Here is a 19,689-nt window from a genome sequence, read left to right on the forward strand (position 1 = left end):
TATTACAATGCCTCTCTCGCTCCACGGTGTGACCTCACCTTGAGTATTGCATTCAATTCTGGTCACCGAATCTCAAAAAAACATAGAATTAGAAAAGGCTCAAAGATGAGTGACCAAAATGATAAAGGGACTGGAACTCCTCCCATATGAGGAAAGGCTAAAGCGATTAGGGCTCTTCAGCTTGGAAAAGTGATGGCTGAGGGGGGGATATGATTGAGGTTTATAAAATCCTGAGCGGAGCAGAATGGGTAAAAGGAATTGATTTTTTTTTTCATTCTTTCAAAAAACGTTTAGACAAGTTCCTGGAGGAACAGTCTTATAGTCTCCTATTGAGACAGAACTGGCGGAAACTACTGCTTGCCCTGGGATCAGCAGCAAGAAATGCTGCTACGATTTCGGATTTCCCCAGGTACTTGGCCACTACTGGTAGCAGGATACTGGGCTAGGTGAACCACTGGTCTGACCCAGTATGGCTATTCTTATGTAAGCCCTTGATACATGATGTGCATATCCAATTTCCCCTGAGGAAACACTGGAATGTCAAGACCTGCATGTCCGGGGTGGGTGGGGGGAAGAGACTAGGCCAGGATCTGCCTCCCCACAGGGGCGCTGACTGAGCACATAACAGCATGAAAAAAAAAAAAAAAAAAAAAAAAGCTGACTGCACAGGTCAGATTAAAAGATGCTCCACTTTCCCAAACCTGTCCATTTACCAGCTCTGATCGCTCCTTCACTTCCATTGCTCTGTCTGCAATTCATACTGCTGGAAGGTTGCAAAGGCAGTAGGGTAGGGAATCATTTAATTAATCATTGAGCCTGCAAAAAGGTAGGAAACTTCCTGAGCCCCTACGTCTTGCCCCATCCTTGGCCACCTTTAAATCTAGACTGAAAGCCCACCTCTTTAACATTGCTTTTGACTCGTAACCACTCGCCTCCACCTACCCTCCTCTCCTCCTTCCTGTACACATTAATTGATTTGATTACTTTATTTTTTTGTCTATTAGATTATAAGCTCTTTGAGCAGGGACTGTCTTTCTTCTATGTTTGTGCAGCGCTGCGTACGCCTTGTAGCGCTATAGAAATGCTAAATAGTAGTAGTAGTAGTCTGTTGTAACCAGAGCTAATATTGTGATGTCATAATGCCTCAGGCCACCAATAAGAGCCAACCTCATCAGTGATGTCACAATAACTTGATTGTCCTATACTTGGCTCACTTTTATTACATAGCTCTTTGAGCAGGGACTGTCTTTCTTCTATGTTTGTGCAGCGCTGCGTACGCCTTGTAGCGCTATAGAAATGCTAAATAGTAGTAGTAGTAGTAGGAATGAAGGATTCTAATTATGTTCAAATAAAAGTAATACAGTCTACAGGGAGCTGCTCTGTTTGTGCTGTTTGGAATCTCCACTAACTCCAAAGCATCTAATGATGATAGGTATATAAGTCCGAGCTCTTTAACCCTTTCTTGACTAGGATTTCTGGCTCTGTCCCAAAGAAAGGTTCTCTTAAACCCCTGCCAGGCAGGCTGTGCTTTGTGTTTTGCAGGAGCGTACAAGATTTCAATATTTGATTCCAGACCTCCTTATAAGTCTCACTTTTCCCAATGTTACACAAGGACAACTAAAGCAGACAGGGTACAGTACAGATAACATTTTAAGGAAAATCACATCGCTCTCTCTCTCACAGTGGTTCTGTCTTTCATAGCAGTAGGCAGCGCTGTTTCTTACGGTGTTTTCTGACTTGCAGTGCAGCCCGCGTTGCCATTTCGAATACTTCCCGAACTCCATCCTTGGTCTTCGCCGAGCACTCGAGGTAGCCGAAGGCATTAATTCTATTAGACATATCTCTGCCTTCCTCTGGTTTCACTGGCTCCTAGAATTAAAGCACATTATAAGTTTGGCTTATGACTGTCCTACTGCTTGGGGTTCGCAGTGACGCGATTGGTCCTGGTCCTGTTCTCAGGGCTACAGACTTCCATAGATCACAGCAGCCACCAAGTTTGTTTTTTTTTGTTACATTTGTACCCCGCGCTTTCCCACTCATGGCAGGCTCAATGCGGCTTACATGGGGCAATGGAGGGTTAAGTGACTTGCCCAGAGTCACAAGGAGCTGCCTGTGCCTGAAGTGGGAATCAAACTCAGTTCCTCAGGACCAAAGTCCACCACCCTAACCACTAGGCCACTCCTCCACTGTTGCTACTATTTGAGATTCTACATGGAATGTTGCTATTCCACTAGCAACATTCCATGTAGAAGTCAGCCCTTGCAGATCACCAATGTGGCCGCGCAGGCTTCTGCTTCTGTGAGTCTGACGTCCTGCACGTGCAGGACGTCAGACTCACAGAAAGAGAAGCCTGCGCAGCCTTCTACGTGGAATGTTGCTAGTGGAATAGCAACATTCCATGTAGAATCTCCAATAGTAGCAACATTCCATGTAGAAGTCGGCCCTTGCAGATCACCAATGTGGCCGCACAGGCTTCTACATGGAATGTTGCTAGTGGAATAGCAACATTCCATGTAGAATCTCCAATAGTATCTATTTTATTTTTGTTACATTTGTACCCTGTGCTTTCCCACTCATGGCAGGCTCAATGTGGCTTACATGGGGCAATGGAGGGTTAAGTGACTTGCCCAGAGTCACAAGGAGCTGCCTGTGCCTGAAGTGGGAATCCAACTCAGTTCCTCAGTTCCCCAGGACCAAAGTCCACCACCCTAACCACTAGGCCACTCCTCCACTCCAAGTTGACCTCCTTTGCTCATTACGCCCTCAAGAAGGAGGACCAAGATTGCATAAGCATGGAAACCAAATGACCCCCTTTACCTCGCAAAGTACCACAACTTTTGCTCCAGCTTTTACATTAGTCTCAAAGAATAAAAGGCCGAGGGATGCTGTTTTTGGCCTCTAACATTTTTACCTACACGTATTGAGGTCAATTTTCAGTAAAATGTGTTGGTAGTAATTGGAAATGTCAAATCAAGATGTTTCTGATTATTCTTATTATTATTTAGTGGTGTTATAGCCGTAGCTACTAACATAGTAAATGACGGCAGATAAAGACCTGTATGGTCCATCCACTCTGCCTAACAAGATAAACTCATTTTACATGGTATGTGATACTTTATATGTATACCCAAGTTTGATTTGTCCTTGCCATTCTCAGGGCACAGACCGTAGAAGTCTGCCCAGCACTGTTCTTGTACTAAAAGTTCTGAAGATTCTGGAATCCTAAAGAGTTACAAGGTTCCGGAATCCCAATTAGTAGCAACATTCCATGTAGAACCCCAAAGAGTAACATAGTAAATGATGGCAGATAAAGACCTGAACGGTCCATCCAGTCTGCCCAACAAGATAAACTCATTTACATGGTATGTGATACTTTATATGTATACCCGAGTTTGATTTGTCCCTGCCTTTCTCAGGGCACAGACCATAGAAGTCTGCCCAGCACTGTTCTTGTACTAAAAGTTCTGAAGATTCTGGAATCCTAAAGAGTTACAAGGTTCCGGAATCCCAATTAGTAGCAACATTCCATGTAGAACCCCAAAGAGTAACATAGTAAATGACGGCAGATAAAGACCTGAACGGTCCATCCAGTCTGCCCAACAAGATAAACTCATTTTACATGGTATGTGATACTTTATATGTATACCCGAGTTTGATTTGTCCCTGCCTTTCTCAGGGCACAGACCATAGAAGTCTGCCCAGCACTGTTCTTGTACTAAAAGTTCTGAAGATTCTGGAATCCTAAAGAGTTACAAGGTTCCGGAATCCCAATTAGTAGCAACATTCCATGTAGAACCCCAAAGAGTAACATAGTAAATGACGGCAGATAAAGACCTGAACGGTCCATCCAGTCTGCCCAACAAGATAAACTCATTTTACATGGTATGTGATACTTTATACCCGAGTTTGATTTGTCCTTGCCTTTCTCAGGGCACAGACCGTAGAAGTCTGGCCAGCACTCTTCTTGTACTAAGTTCTGAAGCTAACGTCGAAGCCTCTTAAAATTTACAGTCCAGCCCATCCATATCTATTCAGTCATGATCAGGGCGTAGACCGTAGAAGTCTGCCCAGCACCGGTTTCACTTCCCAATTACTGGCATTGAAGTGTTAGTAGAAATTAGACCCTTGATATTAAGCTGGCAGATATATATTTTTTTGAATGGCAGACACAAAAAGTGGCAGTACCAGAGAGTGGCTGCTGTGGAATTATCCAGACAGAGCAGCGAGGTGCTGGCGCTAGAGGGAGAGCAGGACTATTCAGCCACTGCGTGGAGCAGGCGTGCAACAGTCAGCTCTGCCGGTCCCCTGCCCCAGAACAGGAAGTAAAGTTAGAGGGGGAAGGGGGCCAGCAGAGTCGACAGCAGCGCGTCTGCTCCACACACTCCCTTGCTGACAGCCCTCACTGCCCCACCCTTGGTATGCTACTGTGAAGCAGTCGGCCTCAGTGTGATCCTGGATTGCAGAGTATCCACGGTAATAGATATGCAGGTGCAGACTGACCATTCGGGCAACCAGGCAGTGCCCGAGGGCCCAGAAGCTCTGTCCGGATGCCCACCGCACACTACAGCCCTTTCCGGTCCTACCTTTAAAGGTGCGGGGGGGGGGGACATGTTATTTTCTGCCTGTTGTGCTGCCCGCTATTCCCCCTGCCCGGCACCGCTGTACATTAAAACTAACGGCCGAGACTGTCGAGACCCGTGAGACTACCGCGGGAAGACTTGGCCATCATTTTGAAAACACGGCAGCGCCGGCAGGAAGGGGAATAGTGGCAGCACAGCGGGCAGGAAAAAACATGCTCTCCCCCCACCCACAGAGACCACTACCCTTCAGGTAGGACCGGAGCAGAGGGAGTGTCGGCTGCAGTGTGTTAATATATGGCCTGGCTTTAAGGCTACCACTGGAATAGTGATGGCCAAAGCTATGCAGCCTAAAACAACTGAAAAAGTACTGACTAGGCCAAACAACAAGTAAATGATTTAATATTTGAGAATCTGCAAAAAGCAGGTCTGAACAATGAGTCCTGCCACAAATTGGTACAATTTTTAAATCAAATACAGCACCTGTAATGAAAGAATGATGGATCAGATGAATAAAATGGAGCTTATAATTTTGGTATACAATGATACAGAGGTAATACAGAGTTCATGAGATGGTATGAAAAGTATGAAAGGTATGAAAAGTATTGCAGCCGGAAGATGTGAAACTGTTATCTCAACGCTTCCCAAAACATGTTGATAATTAGCAGTAGCTGAGAACGGAAGGAGGTGGGCACATCAGACAGCAGACCGCGTGGGAAAGTATGATCTCAGAAAGTGAGAAAGATTAGGAGCAAGGTTTCTCACCATTCACTTCTATGGAGAGGTTTGTGTATAAAAGAGGGGAGATTTTGCCTTAGTTTGGAACTCCTCCCCAACGCTTCTCTCAGACGGCAGGGCGCTGTGCAGATAAACCCAGAATCTGATGTCTGTATTTGTATCAACTTGAAGACTTGTGTTTGGGTAAGAAATAAAATGTACCTATCTATCTAAACCTATCTCTGTCTCTATTTTTATTGATTCTATCTTCTCTTTACCTAACATTTAGCCTACAAGGTAGATCACATACAAGTGACACTCAGTTTTGGACAGAAAGCAGTAGTTATGGGAATTAGTTTTCAATTACGGCTCCTAATGCCACCCCCTTGTGATTGGGTGACAATGGAGGTTAGAGAAACTATACAGAACCTGATATATGAAATAAGTACCTTTAGTCCCCCGTGTGACGGAGTCAGAAAGAGGTCTATAAGAGGAGGGAATTAAAACAAGTGGTAGGGGGGCAGCAGTGCAGCGGTAGTGGGTATTGGGCAGTGGCCGGGCGGAGGGCCCAGACCACCCTCAGTGCCCAGGGGCCCAGACCACCCTCAGTCCGCCCATGTAGATATGAGACATATTTACATATGAGAAGGGAGGTGTGGTAGCCATGTTAGTCCACTTTTAAAGGTAATCAATAGAAATAAAACATGGAAAAGAAAATAAGATGATACCTTTTTTATTGCACATAATACATTTCTTGATTAGCTTTCGAAGGCTGCCCTTCTTCGTCAGATCAGAAATAAGCAAATGTGGTAGATGACAGTATATATAAGTGAAACATCAAAGCATTTCAGTGACAGTCTAACAGGGTGGGAGTCAGTGGCGTTCCTAGGGTGGCTGACACCCGGGGCGGATCACCGATGCCCCCCCCCCACCCCCGGGTGCAGTGTGCCCCCCCCCCACCTCCGGCGAAAGGACACCCCCCCCCCCCCCGGTACATTTTTACCTGCTGGGGCAGTGCTGTGCGTCTGTCGGCTTCGCTCGTTCCCTGCTCCCTCTGCCCCGGAACAGGAAGTAACCTGTTCCGGGGCAGAGGGAGCAGGGAAAGAGCGGAGCCGACAGGCGCATGGCACCCCCCCCAGTGCCGTGCACCTGGGGCGGACCGCCCCTCCCCCCTTGGTACGCCACTGGTGGGAGTGGATAGGTGAGAGGAGGGTGACAAACAGAGCAATACAACTTTATGGTTTATAATGGGCTAGAAAACCCAGATCCTTGTTAAGTCCTGTCTGTTGGGTGTCATGAGAAGGGAAATGCCTGTAGGTATCTCACACATATTCCTTCGGGATAGTCTGCAAACCAGATTGGTTGAGGCAGCCCCCACCCAGCAGCTTGAGAAGAACCAATATGGACTTGGTCCTCGGCCCCTCCTGCTTGTTTCTATATATTTTATATAAACCAAACAAGCAAAAATTCACTAACATAGGCTGTCAGTGCAGCACAGCATCTCAAGGTCGTGGTTTTTACACGCAGTTTTTCTTGAGAGGATTCTGGCTTGTGCTTCACTTGCAAATTTTCTGGGAATAAGGTGTTTGTTTACCAACCTGAAAAAAAAAAAAAAGTTTCTTCCCTCTGATGCATTAGCCTAAGCCTCCTCTGCATGAAAACATTAACCCCTGATACTCAAAAACCATTTAACCGGCCAGGAACGGCACCTGGCTGGTTAAATGGTTCTTAGCCGGCTCTGTCGGCTGAATATTAGTGCTTTTGTCGTGTGACATAGCTGGTCTGCGCCAATATTCAGCGTGTGGCTGGCTATGTTTAGTGGCCAAAAATGGCCAATAGGTGGAATATCTTTGGTCGGTTTGAACTTAACCGGCCAGCGCTGAATATCGGCTTGGCCGGTTAAGTTCATTAAAAAAAAAAAACGGTCAAAACTAAACCGGATCCTCAACACTGGTCACTGGAAACGGACCGGAATTGAGTATCCGGGCTCAGCGTCAACCGCAGGAGTTAATTAGGAGAACTCCCGTGATCTGAATATCAGGCCATAAACATTCAAAGCACTGGGACTGCTACCCACCTGCTTCATCTTTGTCAGCTCCCGTCTGGTGTGTTCATCGTTCCTCAAATCCTTCTTGTTTCCAACCAGTATGATCGGCACATTGGGACAAAAGTGCTTCACCTCTGGAGTCCACTTTTCGGGAATGTTCTCTGCAAAAGACGAAGTGCAAGCGAAAGCCCATTACACTTTGGCAACAAATGTAGGGATGCTGCAGGGAAACGGTGGCATAGGAAGCGCAAGCTGGGAATGCCAGCATGCTCCAGCAGTGGCGTCGCGAGGGCAGCTGACACCCGGGGCGGGTCGCCGCTGCGCACCCCCACCCCGGGTGCAGCGCACCCTCCCCCCTCCGGAGCACAACCCCCCCCCCCCAAGAACATACCTGGAACGCGGTGAGGGGCGGGCGGGAGAGCCAATCCGCCGAGTGCACGCCGCTGGGGGGGTGTCGGCGCCTCGCTGGTTCCCTGCTCTCCCTGCTGGGGGGGAAATTAATAGGCTAGCGTAGACTCTTTTTTCTACACTTGGGAGGTTCCTGCTGGGCACATGGGACTCAGTTCTATAAATGGTGCCCAAATTCGGACGCCACAGAAAAAGCATGCTAAGCGTTATTCTACAAATGGTGCTCAAAGTTGGTCGTCGTTTAGAATAGCGCCAGTTTTAGGTGCGAGGATTTACACCGACTGAACCCTGGTATGAATCCTCACGCCGATCTCCCGAATTATATAACACTGCGCAAATCCTAGAAATGCCCCTGCCCCACCCATGCCCTTTCCATGGCCACGCCCCCTTTCCAGATCCACAGGGAAAAATTGACGCGAACATACTTGTAGGACAGTGACTATAAATATGTGCGCATAAATTCCAATTATTGCCAGTAATTGTTAGCGCCCAATTAGTTGTGTTAATTGACTTGTAAAGCAATTCTGCACGCAATTTTGAGTGCTATATATAGAATTGGTGGGGGGGGGGGGTAATTCTGTATAGTTGAGCGTTGGGATGATGTGCGTTGAGAATGAATTTTATTTCGACAAAAGTCCACACTCACATGCCTAGCAAGGCGCAAGCACTTATGCGAGTTAAATGGCTGGTGTAAATGCTCACGCCTAACTTCAAGGGGCATAACTGCAAGTATGTAAGTGCCAGGCAAGCCCCCGAGCCACCCATGCCCCCCAGGCCCATGCACCCTTGCAGTCTGCACTACAGAAGGTTTGCATCCATTTTGCAGAATACCGACTAAAAGCAATTATGTGAATAACTGCTAATTAGGATCAATTAGTACCAATTAGACACCAATTAGCCTCTAATTATTCAATTAAGTTATGCACGTAACTAACCTTATTTTATAACTTGGGAGTGCAAGTTTATAGAGGAGGGGGATATGCATTATTTTCTAGAGCGGGGTTCTCAACCCGGTCCTCAGAACACACCTAGCCAGTCAGGTTTTCAGGATATCCACAATGAATATGTATGAAAGATTTGCATATAATGGAGGCGGTGTATGCAAATCAAGTTCATGTATATTCATTACGGATATCCTGAAAACCTGACTGGCAAGGTGTGTTCTGAGGACCGGGTTGAGAACCCCGCTCTAGAAAATAATGCATATCCCCCTCCTCTATAAACTTCAAGGGGCATAACTGCAAGTATGTAAGTGCCAGGCAAGCCCCCGAGCCACCCATGCCCCCCAGGCCCACGCACCCTTGCAGTCTGCACTACAGAAGGTTTGCATCCATTTTGCAGAATACCGACTAAAAGCAATTATGTGAATAACTGCTAATTAGGATCAATTAGTACCAATTAGACACCAATTAGCCTCTAATTATTCAATTAAGTTATGCACGTAACTAACCTTATTTTATAACTTGGGAGTGCAAGTTTATAGAGGAGGGGGATATGCATTATTTTCTAGAGCGGGGTTCTCAACCCGGTCCTCAGAACACACCTTGCCAGTCAGGTTTTCAGGATATCCACAATGAATATGTATGAAAGATTTGCATATAATGGAGGCGGTGTATGCAAATCAAGTTCATGTATATTCATTGCGGATATCCTGAAAACCTGACTGGCAAGGGGTACTCCAGGACTGGACTTGGGAAACACTTTTCTAGAGAAAGCCTAGCGTGAGCAGAAGTTACCAGCTTCTTCTTCTTTTTTTTTTTTTGACACAGATTGAACAAGTCCTAGTTTTCTGCCCAGTGCATGCAGGGAACTGTAGTTCCCATTTCTCATAAGGCAATCACAAGTCTGTGTCATTAAAAAAACAAAAGAATGGATCCAATTGAAAATCCTATTCCAAAAGCATCTGAGGGGGACAAAATTTTTAAAAAACACACACATACTAGGGGCGTAGCCAGACCTCGATGGGGAGGGGGTCCAGAGACCAAAGTGGGGAGGGGGGGACATTTTGGCCCGCCTCTCCACCACTACTACTACTTAGCATTTCTATAGCGCTACTAGACGTACACAGCGCTGTACACTTGAACATGAAGAGTCCCTGCTCGACGGAGCTTACAATCTAATTAGGACAGACAAACAGGACAAATAAGAGATAGGGAATTACTAAGGTGGGGGTGATAAAATAAGGGTACTGAACAAGTGAGTAAGGGTTAGGAGTTAAAAGCAGCATCAAAAAGGTGGGTTTTTAGCCTAGATTTGAAGACGGCCAGAGATGGAGCTTGACGGACCGGCTCAGGAAGTCTATTCCAGGCATATGGTGCAGCAAGAGGAGTGGCCTAGTGGTTAGTGTGGTGGACTTTGGTCCTGGGGAACTGGGTTCGATTCCCACTTCAGGCACAGGCAGCTCCTTGTGACTCTGGGCAAGTCACTTAACCCTCCATTGCCCCATGTAAGCCGCATTGAGCCTGCCATGAGTGGGAAAGCGCAGGGTACAAATGTAACAAAAATAAAATAGATACTATTGGAGATTCTACATGGAATGTTGCTACTATTGGAGATTCTACATGGAATGTTGCTATTCCACTAGCAACATTCCATGTAGAAGGCTGCGCAGGCTTCTGTTTCTGTGAGTCTGACGTCCTGCACGTATGTGCAGGACGTCAGACTCACAGAAGCAGAAGCCTGTGCGGCCACATTGGTGATCTGCAAGGGCCGACTTCTACATGGAATGTTGCTAGTGGAATAGCAACATTCCATGTAGAATCTCAAATAGTAGCAACAGTGGAGGAGTGGCCTAGTGGTTAGGGTGGTGGACTTTGGTCCTGAGGAACTGAGTTCGATTCCCACTGCAGCTCCTTGTGACTCTGGGCAAGTCACTTAACCCTCCAGTGCCCCAGGTACAAATAAATACCTGTATATAATATGCAAGCCGCATTGAACCTGCTATGAGTGGGAAAGCGCGGGGTACAAATGTAACAAAAAAGATAAAAGGAACGGAGTCTGGAGTTAGCACATTGGAGGAGAAAGGGTGCAGATAAGAGAGATTTACCCAGTGAACACAGTGCCCGGGGAGGAGGGGTACCTTGGCTTGCAGGGGTCCCCAACCCCCACCAGCTGAAGTGTTTGTCCCACGCTGGTCTCACACTGCCTGCCCTGCTCTGTTCTCAGTCATACCGTGCACGCTCGTTTTAATGAAACTGAGGCTGCCATGAACTGTTGCACATGCTCAGTTTCACTAAAACGAGCGTGTACGGTGCGACTGAGAAGAGCAGAGCAGACGTGACGAGACCAGCGCAGGACAAACGCTTCAGCTAGCAGGGGTTGGGGACCCCCACCAGCCAAATCAGGGGCCGCAGACAATTTTGGGGGCCCAGTCCCCCTTAGCCCCCCATAGCTACGCCGCTGACACATACAACTCCCCCCCCCCCCCCCCAAAGAAACAGAAATGCGCTTTGCGAAGAAAAAGCAGGGTATTTCCTACTGTAATTTTTTTTTTTAAATACTGAACCTAAACTGTCTGGGCTGTCTATAGAGAAGCACATCAGGATCACATCTGTATCTGGGTAGGACAGTGGCCGCAGTCGGTCGTAGTCTTCTTGTCCTGCGGTATCCCAAAGGGCCAGTTCGACCTGGAAATACAGAACACAACAATTCACTTCCTGTCCCTCAAGAAACTCCATACCTCCAGGCTGCCTTAATAAAAAGTGTGCCTCTTTTAAACCTAGCTACGTTTCTGTGTTCCCACTACTTTAAACATTGGAGCCGACTCTGTGGGTATATTGAGAAAATTCCTTGTGTGTGTCCAGGGAGGGGTTATTTCCATTGGGCTTAGCACCCCCAATAATTTTGAAAAGGTGGCTCCTATGCTTTAAAACAAATCTTTTGAAGAGGTCCTGGCTCAGTCCTGGGTCCTGCAATTCCTGCTTTAATGTGTGCAGACACTGCTGGGGCAATATCTTTGTCACTGAGGACTGCCTGGACAAACAAGAGGACACAAAATACAATGTAGCCCCGCCCCTGCTCCACCCTACCCCACCCCTATGCCGCACAATCATCTTGACCTGTCCAAGAAAGCCAAATGCTATAAGCAGTGAAAATACTGGTAAAATAACAGAAAATGCATTTTCTTCCATACTCTGCTAAATACAAAATGAAAAGATGTACATTTCCCCAAAAAAGCAAACATCCATGAGCATGTCGGGCCAGTTTTTGCTGCGTCCTGGAAAAGGGGCCCTTTTTTTTTAAGAGGCTGGAAAATGGACGTGGGGCGGAATAAAAAAAACCCAGCGCACGTCCATTTTTGGCCTGAGACCTTACCGCCACCCACTGACTTAGCGGTAAGGTGTCACGCACTACCCAGGCGGTAGGCATGCAGTGCGTGCCCACTGCCGTTTACTGCTCGGTAAGCGCCAAACGCTAAAAAATATTTTCTACTGCATGTTTTCTGCGCACCAAATTCAAAATTACTGCCCGGGGCACGCGGTAAGCGGGCGGTAATGCTGATTTGGTACGCTGGACGCATTTAGGCCCCATAATGTGTACAGTACTGCATGTAGAAATGATTAGTAACAGCAGTAGACCAAATCTGGTCGCATCCATTTAGGCCGTGTTTTACTTAGCGTAAATCCCAAAGCCTAAATTAGGCGCAGGGTGGGTGAAAGAAATTATACACAAGGGGTCAAAAACATCTTTTGGAAAATTTAACGGAATGGAACCAAATTTGGGCTGAGAGAAGAAATGGTGAAAAGACACATCTAGCTCGAAAATAAGCCTGATCCGACTGGAGCTTCCAAAGAAATAAAACTGCCCCAAAAACGTGTCCTGAATGCATTTGAGTAGGAGAAGAGTTTCAGATTCTGCAGCATAGAAACACTGATACACTAAAACATTGTCTGTCCTTCCCTTATCCTTATTGATCCTGTCTGTCTGTCCTTATTTAGATTGTAAGCTCTTTTGAGCAGGGACTGTCTTTCTTCATGTTCAATTGTAAAGTGCTGCGTACGACTGGTAGCGCTATAGAAGTGATTTATAGTAGTAGTAGTAGTTCCCAAACCTGGTCCTAGAGGCACCCCAGCCAATCAGGTTTTCAGGATATCCACAATGAATATTCATGAGAGAGATTTGCTTGCAATGCCTCCACTGCATGTCAGTTTCTGTCATGAATATTCATTGTGGATATCCTGAAAACCTGACTGGATGAGATGCCTCCAGGATCAGGTTTGGGCAGGGCCGCCGAGAGACTGGCCCGGGGCAAGGCCGCCCCCGGGACCCCGCCACCGCCGCCGCTCCCCCCCCCCCCAAGGTCGTCATCATCACCGCCCCCCTCTGTCCACCACTGGGCTGGGTCCCCCTGAATTCAAATCATAGCACCTCACCTCGACCTCGTTCCGTGTGAAAGAAGCGCAGCAGCGGCAGTCTGCGGATCGCCTCCCTTCAGGACTTCCCTCCCTGTGTCCCGCCCTCGCGTAAGTTACGTCAGATGAGGGCGGGACACAGGGAGGGAAGGCCCGAAGGGAGGTGATCTGCAGACTGCCGCTGCTGCGCTTCTTTCACACGGAGCGAGGTCGAGGTGAGGCGCTATGATTTGAATTCAGGGGGGCTCGGCCCGGTGGTGGACGGAGGGGGGGCGGGTGGAGGGGACTGCGGCTCCGGGCCCCCTTTGGAGGCCCGGGCCCAGGGAATTTTGTCCCCCCCCCCCCCCCCCCCCTCTCGGCGGCCCTGGGTTTGGGAACCACTGCACTAAAACATAGCAGTTTAGAGCTGCAGCAATACAAAAGGAACAATTCCTTTCTTTAGTCTCTTGGTCACAAACGCACACACAGGGAGATTGGAAATAATTCCATAAGGCATGTTCCGCATGCTTCCTCCCCATGATTCTCCTCCCCCCCCCCCCCCCCCCCCCCCCCCCCCCACAACAGTACAGCTGTTCTCCTACATCTGCTGAGATGGCTATCAGCAATTCAGATGTATATTTAATTTTCTCTGTTGTAAATTCCACTTTGACACTTAGTGACTGAACCCTGTAGTCTGTGGAGAAGCACAGCAATGCCTGTTGCCATGACAGACAGTGGCACTTTGTGGTTAAACTGTAAAAGGCAACCTTTGAAACCTGTCGACAATGACATTTTATTCTCCTTTCCAAATCAATGGAATTTTCCAATACCGCTCTACAGTATGTAAACTACTTCCCCCTTCCTCCCCCGAGATAACAAAGATACAAAGCAGTTAGAAAGAATTCCAGGAGCCAGGCTGCACATGCTTTTCCCACCTGCTCTGGGAAAAATACTGCCTAAAATATTTAATACTTAAAACTATGCATGGGGTTTGCCTCCCCTTGCTTAATCCTGGCCCAGAATGCAGTGGCGTAGCTACGTGGGGCCTGAGGGGGCCGGGCCCCCCGCAGATTCACCCCAGGACCCCCCTCTCAGCGAACCCGCCCCCGCCGCCGCCTACCTTTACTTTTGCTGGCGGGGGATCCCACTCCCCGCCAGCCGACGTCTTCTCAGTCCTTCCTGCTCTTCAATTTGTTTGCTGACGTCCTGCACGTAATTGTACGTGCAGGACGTCAGAGTCAGAGAACAGTTCTGTTCTCTGAGTCTGACGTGAGAACAGTTCTGTTCTCTGAGTCTGACGTCCTGCACGTACAACGTGCAGGACGTCAGCAAACAAATTGAAGAGCAGGAAGCGACTGAGAAGAAGACGTCGGCTGGCGGGGAGTGGGATCCCCCGCCAGCAAAAGTAAAGGTAGGCTGCAGCGGCGGCGGGTTCGCGGCGGGAGGGGGGGCGGCAATGTCGGCGCCGGGGGAGGGCTAAAATGTGCCCCCTCCCCCCGGGCTCTGGACCCCTCCCCCACGGAAGGCTGGCTACGCCCCTGCCAGAATGTCAAAGCGAAAAAGGCCCATACTTTAACCCACCCTGCAGGTGAGTCACTTTCAGACTGTGTTAAGCGGCCACTCAAGGGTTAATTTTATAAGTGTCAAGTCAGTGTGTGGAACAGTGTATGAGGTCTGAAAGTACAGGGCCCCCGATATTCAGCCTTTATAAGTTGCTCATGGCCTCAGACTGAATTAGCCCCAGTTAACCGAGCACTGGCCATATTCAGACTGGTGCTCAGTTAACTTGGCGGATAAAGTTAGGACAGCCTGAACTCTGCCCGAACACCGCCCCCCGGACCTCCCCTAACCAAGGGGCCCTTTTACTAAACTGCATAGGCCCCTAGGTGCGCCAATTTGGAGTTAACGCCTGGCTACCGCATGGCCCTTGAGGTAATTTCATTCTTTGTCGGAGGGTGTGGAGTTAGCCTATCTGGTTTAAAAAAAAGGTTTGGACAAATTCCTGGAGAAAAGGTCCGTAGTCTGCTATTGAGACAGACATGGGAAGCAACTGCTTGCCCTGGGATTTGTAGTATGGAATGTTGCTACTCTGAGATTCTGCATGGAATCTTGTCACTCTTTAGGATTCCAGAATCTTGCTATTCTTTAGGGTTCTACATGGAATGTTGCTACTAATTTGGTTTCTGTCAGGTGTTTGTGACCTGGATTGGCCACTGTTGGAAGCAGGATACTGGGCTAGATGGACCATTGGTCTGACCCAGTATGGCTGTCCTTATTAGGGTTGTTATTTATTAGTTTTATTTATTATAATCTAATTTCATTCCGATTGGGATTTTAGGGATAATATTTGTTGCATCAGTTACTTACTATTGCTATTATTATTAGGCTAACTTATATGTAACATAGTAGATGACGGCAGAAAAAGACCTGCACGGTCCATCCAGTCTGCCCAACAAGATGAACTCATGTGTATACCTTACCTTGATTTGTACCTGTCTTTTTCAGGGCACAGACCGTATAAGTCTGCCCAGCACTAATTCCCCGCCTCCCAACCACCAGTCCCGCCTCCCAACCACCAGTCCCGCCTCCCACCACCGGATCTGGCACAGACCGTATAAGTCTGCCCACCACTATCTTCGCCTCCCAACCACCAACCCCTCTTCCCCCCACTGGCTCCGCCACCCAATTTCGGCTAATAGAAGTTCTTTATTTGAATTAAGACAGTCCTCCCTCTAGCTCTTCCAAAGCTGGGGGTTCACTTTTCCCCCTTTTCATGTCCTACCTGTTTTCCATCCACTTCGATGTCGGCAATGTAATTCTCGAAGACCGTAGGAACATACACCTCAGGGAACTGGTCTTTGCTGAAGACGATCAGCAGGCAGGTCTTCCCGCAGGCACCATCTCCCACTATCACCAGCTTCTTTCGGATCGCAGCCATCGCTGGGGGAATTAAGGAGCAGAATTAAACCCGTCCCCGAACTGCGTCACAACATCTCGTATGAAGTAAGGTTACACAGCTAACTCCTCAGTGGGCCGGTCCACTCCTAGAGAAGGTTTCGTTTATCCCACCACTGACTCAGTCCCTTTGCTGCTTCCCTGAAGAGAAAATCGGTCAGTATGACAAAACCAGGACTGGGCTCACCCGAGTAGCAGGGGGAAAAAATGGAGCCCACTGAAAGCTTAGTTTGGGCTGTCTGATCACACAAAATAGTACTGGATCCTGAAACCCAGGGTACAAAATCAACTGCAGACCAATTAATGATAAATTACATCTTTACAAATCGTTAAACACTTTATTTTCATTCCCCAGAGGTGTCATTTGTGACAAGACGCTGTCAGCTGTACACTATCCAGCTTATTTTCAAAGGCGATCGCCGGCCATCTTCCGACACAAATCGGGAGATGGCCGGTGATCTCCTGAAACCGGCCAAATCGGTATAATCGAAAGCCGATTTGGCCGGCGCCAACTGCTTTCCGTCGCGGAGCAGGCCAAACTTCAAGGGGGCGTTTCGGTAGGGTAGCGAAGGCGGGACTGGGGCGTGCTTTGAGATGGCCGGCTTCGCCCGATAATGGAAAAAAGAAAGCCGGCCTTGACGAGCATTTCGCCGGCTTCACTTGGTCCCTTATTTTTCACGACCAAGCTTCAAAAGGTGCCCCAACTGACCAAATGACCACCGGAGGGAATCGGGGATGACCTCCCCTTATTCCCCCAGTGGTCACCAACCCCCCCTCCCACCCACAAAAAAATAAAAATAAATATTTTTTTGCCAGCTTCTATGCTAGCCTTAAATGTCATACCCAGCTCCCTGACAGCAGTATGCAGGTCCCTGGAGCAGTATTTAGTGGGTGCAGTGCACTTCAGGCAGGTGGACCCAGGCCCATCCCCTCCTACCTGTTATACTTGTGGTGGTAAATGTTAAGCCCTCCAAAACCCCCCCAAAACCCACTGTACCCACATGTAGGTGCCCCCCTTCACCCCTTAGTGCTATGGTAATGGTGTACAATTGTGGAGAGTAGGTTTTGGGGGGATTTGGGGGGCTCAGCACCCAAGGTAAGGGAGGTATGCATCTGGGAGCAATTTTTGAAGTCCAATGCAGTGCCCCCTAGGGTGCCCGGTTAGTGTCCTGGCATGTGAGGGGGACCAGTGCACTACAAATGCTGGCCCCACCAACGACCAAATGCCTTGGATTTGGCCGGGTTTGAGATCGCCGGCCTCGGTTTCCATTATCGGCGAAAACCGATGCCGGCAATCTCTGACATTTAGCCGGCCCAAACCGTATTATCGAAACGAAAGATGGCCGGCCATCTTTTTCATAATACAGTTCGGGACCTCTGTTTGCAGCGCCGGCCATTTAGATTGCCGCCCATGTAGATGGCTGGAGCCGTTCGATTATGCCCCTCTATGTAACACATTGATTGGGTTAAAACAACAGATTAACATTTAAAATATTATAATCCACTGCAGATAAGAACTTAAACCAGGAGACTTGGTTCTAGCAGGAATTTTAGTTTAAGAGCGTTGTATTTTACACAGATATGTGCTGCAATGGCTCTCGGCCTTTCTGCTGACCATCGCACCACTAGCGGCCTCATTATGTGAAAATTATGGAGGAGTGGCCTAGTGGTTAGAGCACTGGTCTTGCAATCCAGAGGTGGTTGGTTCAAATCCCACTGCTGCTCCTTGTGATCTTGGGCAAGTCACTTAACCCTTCGTTGCCTCAGGTACAAACTTAGATTGTGAGCCCTCCTGGGACAGAGAAACATCCAGAGTACCTGAATGTAACTCACTTTGAGCTACTACTGAAAAAGGTGTGAGCAAAATCTAAATAAATATTCTTTGGGGTTCTACATGGAATGTTGCTACTATTTGAGATTCTATATGGAATGTTGATATTATCTGAGATTCTACATGGAATGTGCCTACTATATGAAATTCTGTTGCTACTATTTGAGATTCTACATGGAATGTTGCTATAGTGGAGAAGTGGCCTAGTGGTTAGAGCACCGGTCTTGCAATCCAGAAGTGGCCAGTTCAAATCCCACTGCTGCTCCTTGTGATCTTGGGCAAGTCACTTAACCCTCCATTGCCTCAGGTACAAACTTAGATTGTGAGCCCTCCTGGGACAGAGAAACATTCAGAGTACCTGAATGTAACTCACTTTGAGCTACTACTGAAAAAGGTGTGAGTAAATAATTAAATAAATAAAACAGTGGCCTGACTGTACAACACACAGATTTCCGTATTTCAGACCCATTAACAATAACAGTTGCATTGTCAGAATGAGCACTTTCGAAACTCTTGGGGTGATTCATTGATGACAACCGGGATAAGAGACATCCACATGTGCTCCCATACTGATGAGATGATCAGTAAAGGATTTTGAAGTTGACAGTCTGCAGGAAACCTGCAGCCAGAATTCCTTAAAAAGGAGGGGCTGGTTTTTGAGTCCCGAATCTCCAGATGAGCTAAGAATGGCTCAGCTGCCACTCCTGCAAGGGTTTTCTTTCCTCCTCTCAGACAGAAATAACTTTCTTTGCTATCATATTTCACTCTGGGTCAAAACAGGAACGATTTCTTCCGCCAAACAGAGGCACAAAATTTTGAAATGTTTTTACCAACAGACTTGCTTCAACCTCAAACAAAAAATGTTAGGGGGTGGGTAAAGTGGTCAAAAGGGGGTGAAACAGCTTTTAAAAACTAAAAAGGGAGATTGAACTACAGACTCTGTCACCTCTAAGACTGCAAGGCTGTGGGGATAAGTCAGGGGTACAGAGTCCCCTCACCTCTAGAACTGGAGGGCTCGGGGAATGGGCACAGATACATAGTCTGTCATCTTTAGGACTGGAGGGCTCAGGGGATGGACATAGGGACACAGAGCCTGTCACCTCTAGGACTGCAGGGAACAGGGGAGGGGCACAGGGACACAGAGCTTGTCACCCCTAGGACTGGAGGGGACATGGGAGGTTTATTGATATAGTGCTAGGCAGACTTATACGGTCTGTGCCAGAGCCGGTGGTGGGAGGCGGGGCTGGTGGTTGGGAGGCGGAAAATACTGCTGGGCAGACTTATATGGTCTGTGCCAGAGCTGGTGGTGGGAGGCGGGGCTGGTGGTTGGGAGGCGGGGATAGTGCTGGGCAGACTTATACGGTCTGTGCCAGAGCCGGTGGTGGGAGGCGGGGCTGGTGGTTGGGAGGCGGGGATAGTGCTGGGCAGACTTATACGGTCTGTGCCCTGAAAGACAGGTACAAATCAAGGTAAGGTATACACAAAAAGTGGCACATATGAGTTTATCTTGTTGGGCAGACTGGATGGACCGTGCAGGTCTTTTTCTGCCGTCATCTACTATGTTACTATGTGCAGGGACACAGAGCCTGTCACCTCTAGGACTAGAGGGCTCAGGGGATGGACACAGGGATACAGAGCATGTCATCAAGACACTGAATTACAAAGAGGTATTCCTGGTTCTGCCAATCACTAATCTGAACCAAAAATTAGTGAAAAGCAAGCTCTCAAAAGAATCCCCAAAAGAAGAGAATGACACACATCCCTTCAATATAAAAAGCTACAAATCGTGGCAGCCTATATCACAGGACCCCCTGCAAACATTCA

At 47.9% G+C, this 19,689-nt stretch overlaps 1 protein-coding gene across 1 annotated transcript in view; it reads right to left on the minus strand.

Annotated features, from left to right (window-relative positions):
* Positions 1-1,632: 1,632 nt before the first annotated feature.
* RHOC (ras homolog family member C) overlaps positions 1,633-19,689 on the minus strand; it is a 43,972-nt gene continuing 25,915 nt past the window's right edge. The window contains exons 2-5 of the mRNA XM_030220435.1: positions 15,862-16,019; positions 11,255-11,375; positions 7,372-7,502; positions 1,633-1,869 (exon numbers count right to left, since the gene is read on the minus strand). Coding sequence (XP_030076295.1) covers positions 1,696-1,869; positions 7,372-7,502; positions 11,255-11,375; positions 15,862-16,017 — 582 coding nt within the window. The 5' untranslated portion in view covers positions 16,018-16,019 and the 3' untranslated portion in view covers positions 1,633-1,695. The remainder of the gene's footprint in view (positions 1,870-7,371; positions 7,503-11,254; positions 11,376-15,861; positions 16,020-19,689) is intronic.

This window comes from Microcaecilia unicolor, chromosome 12, assembly GCF_901765095.1.
Source record: "Microcaecilia unicolor chromosome 12, aMicUni1.1, whole genome shotgun sequence".
In the NCBI taxonomy this organism is placed as follows: Eukaryota; Metazoa; Chordata; class Amphibia; order Gymnophiona; family Siphonopidae; genus Microcaecilia; species Microcaecilia unicolor.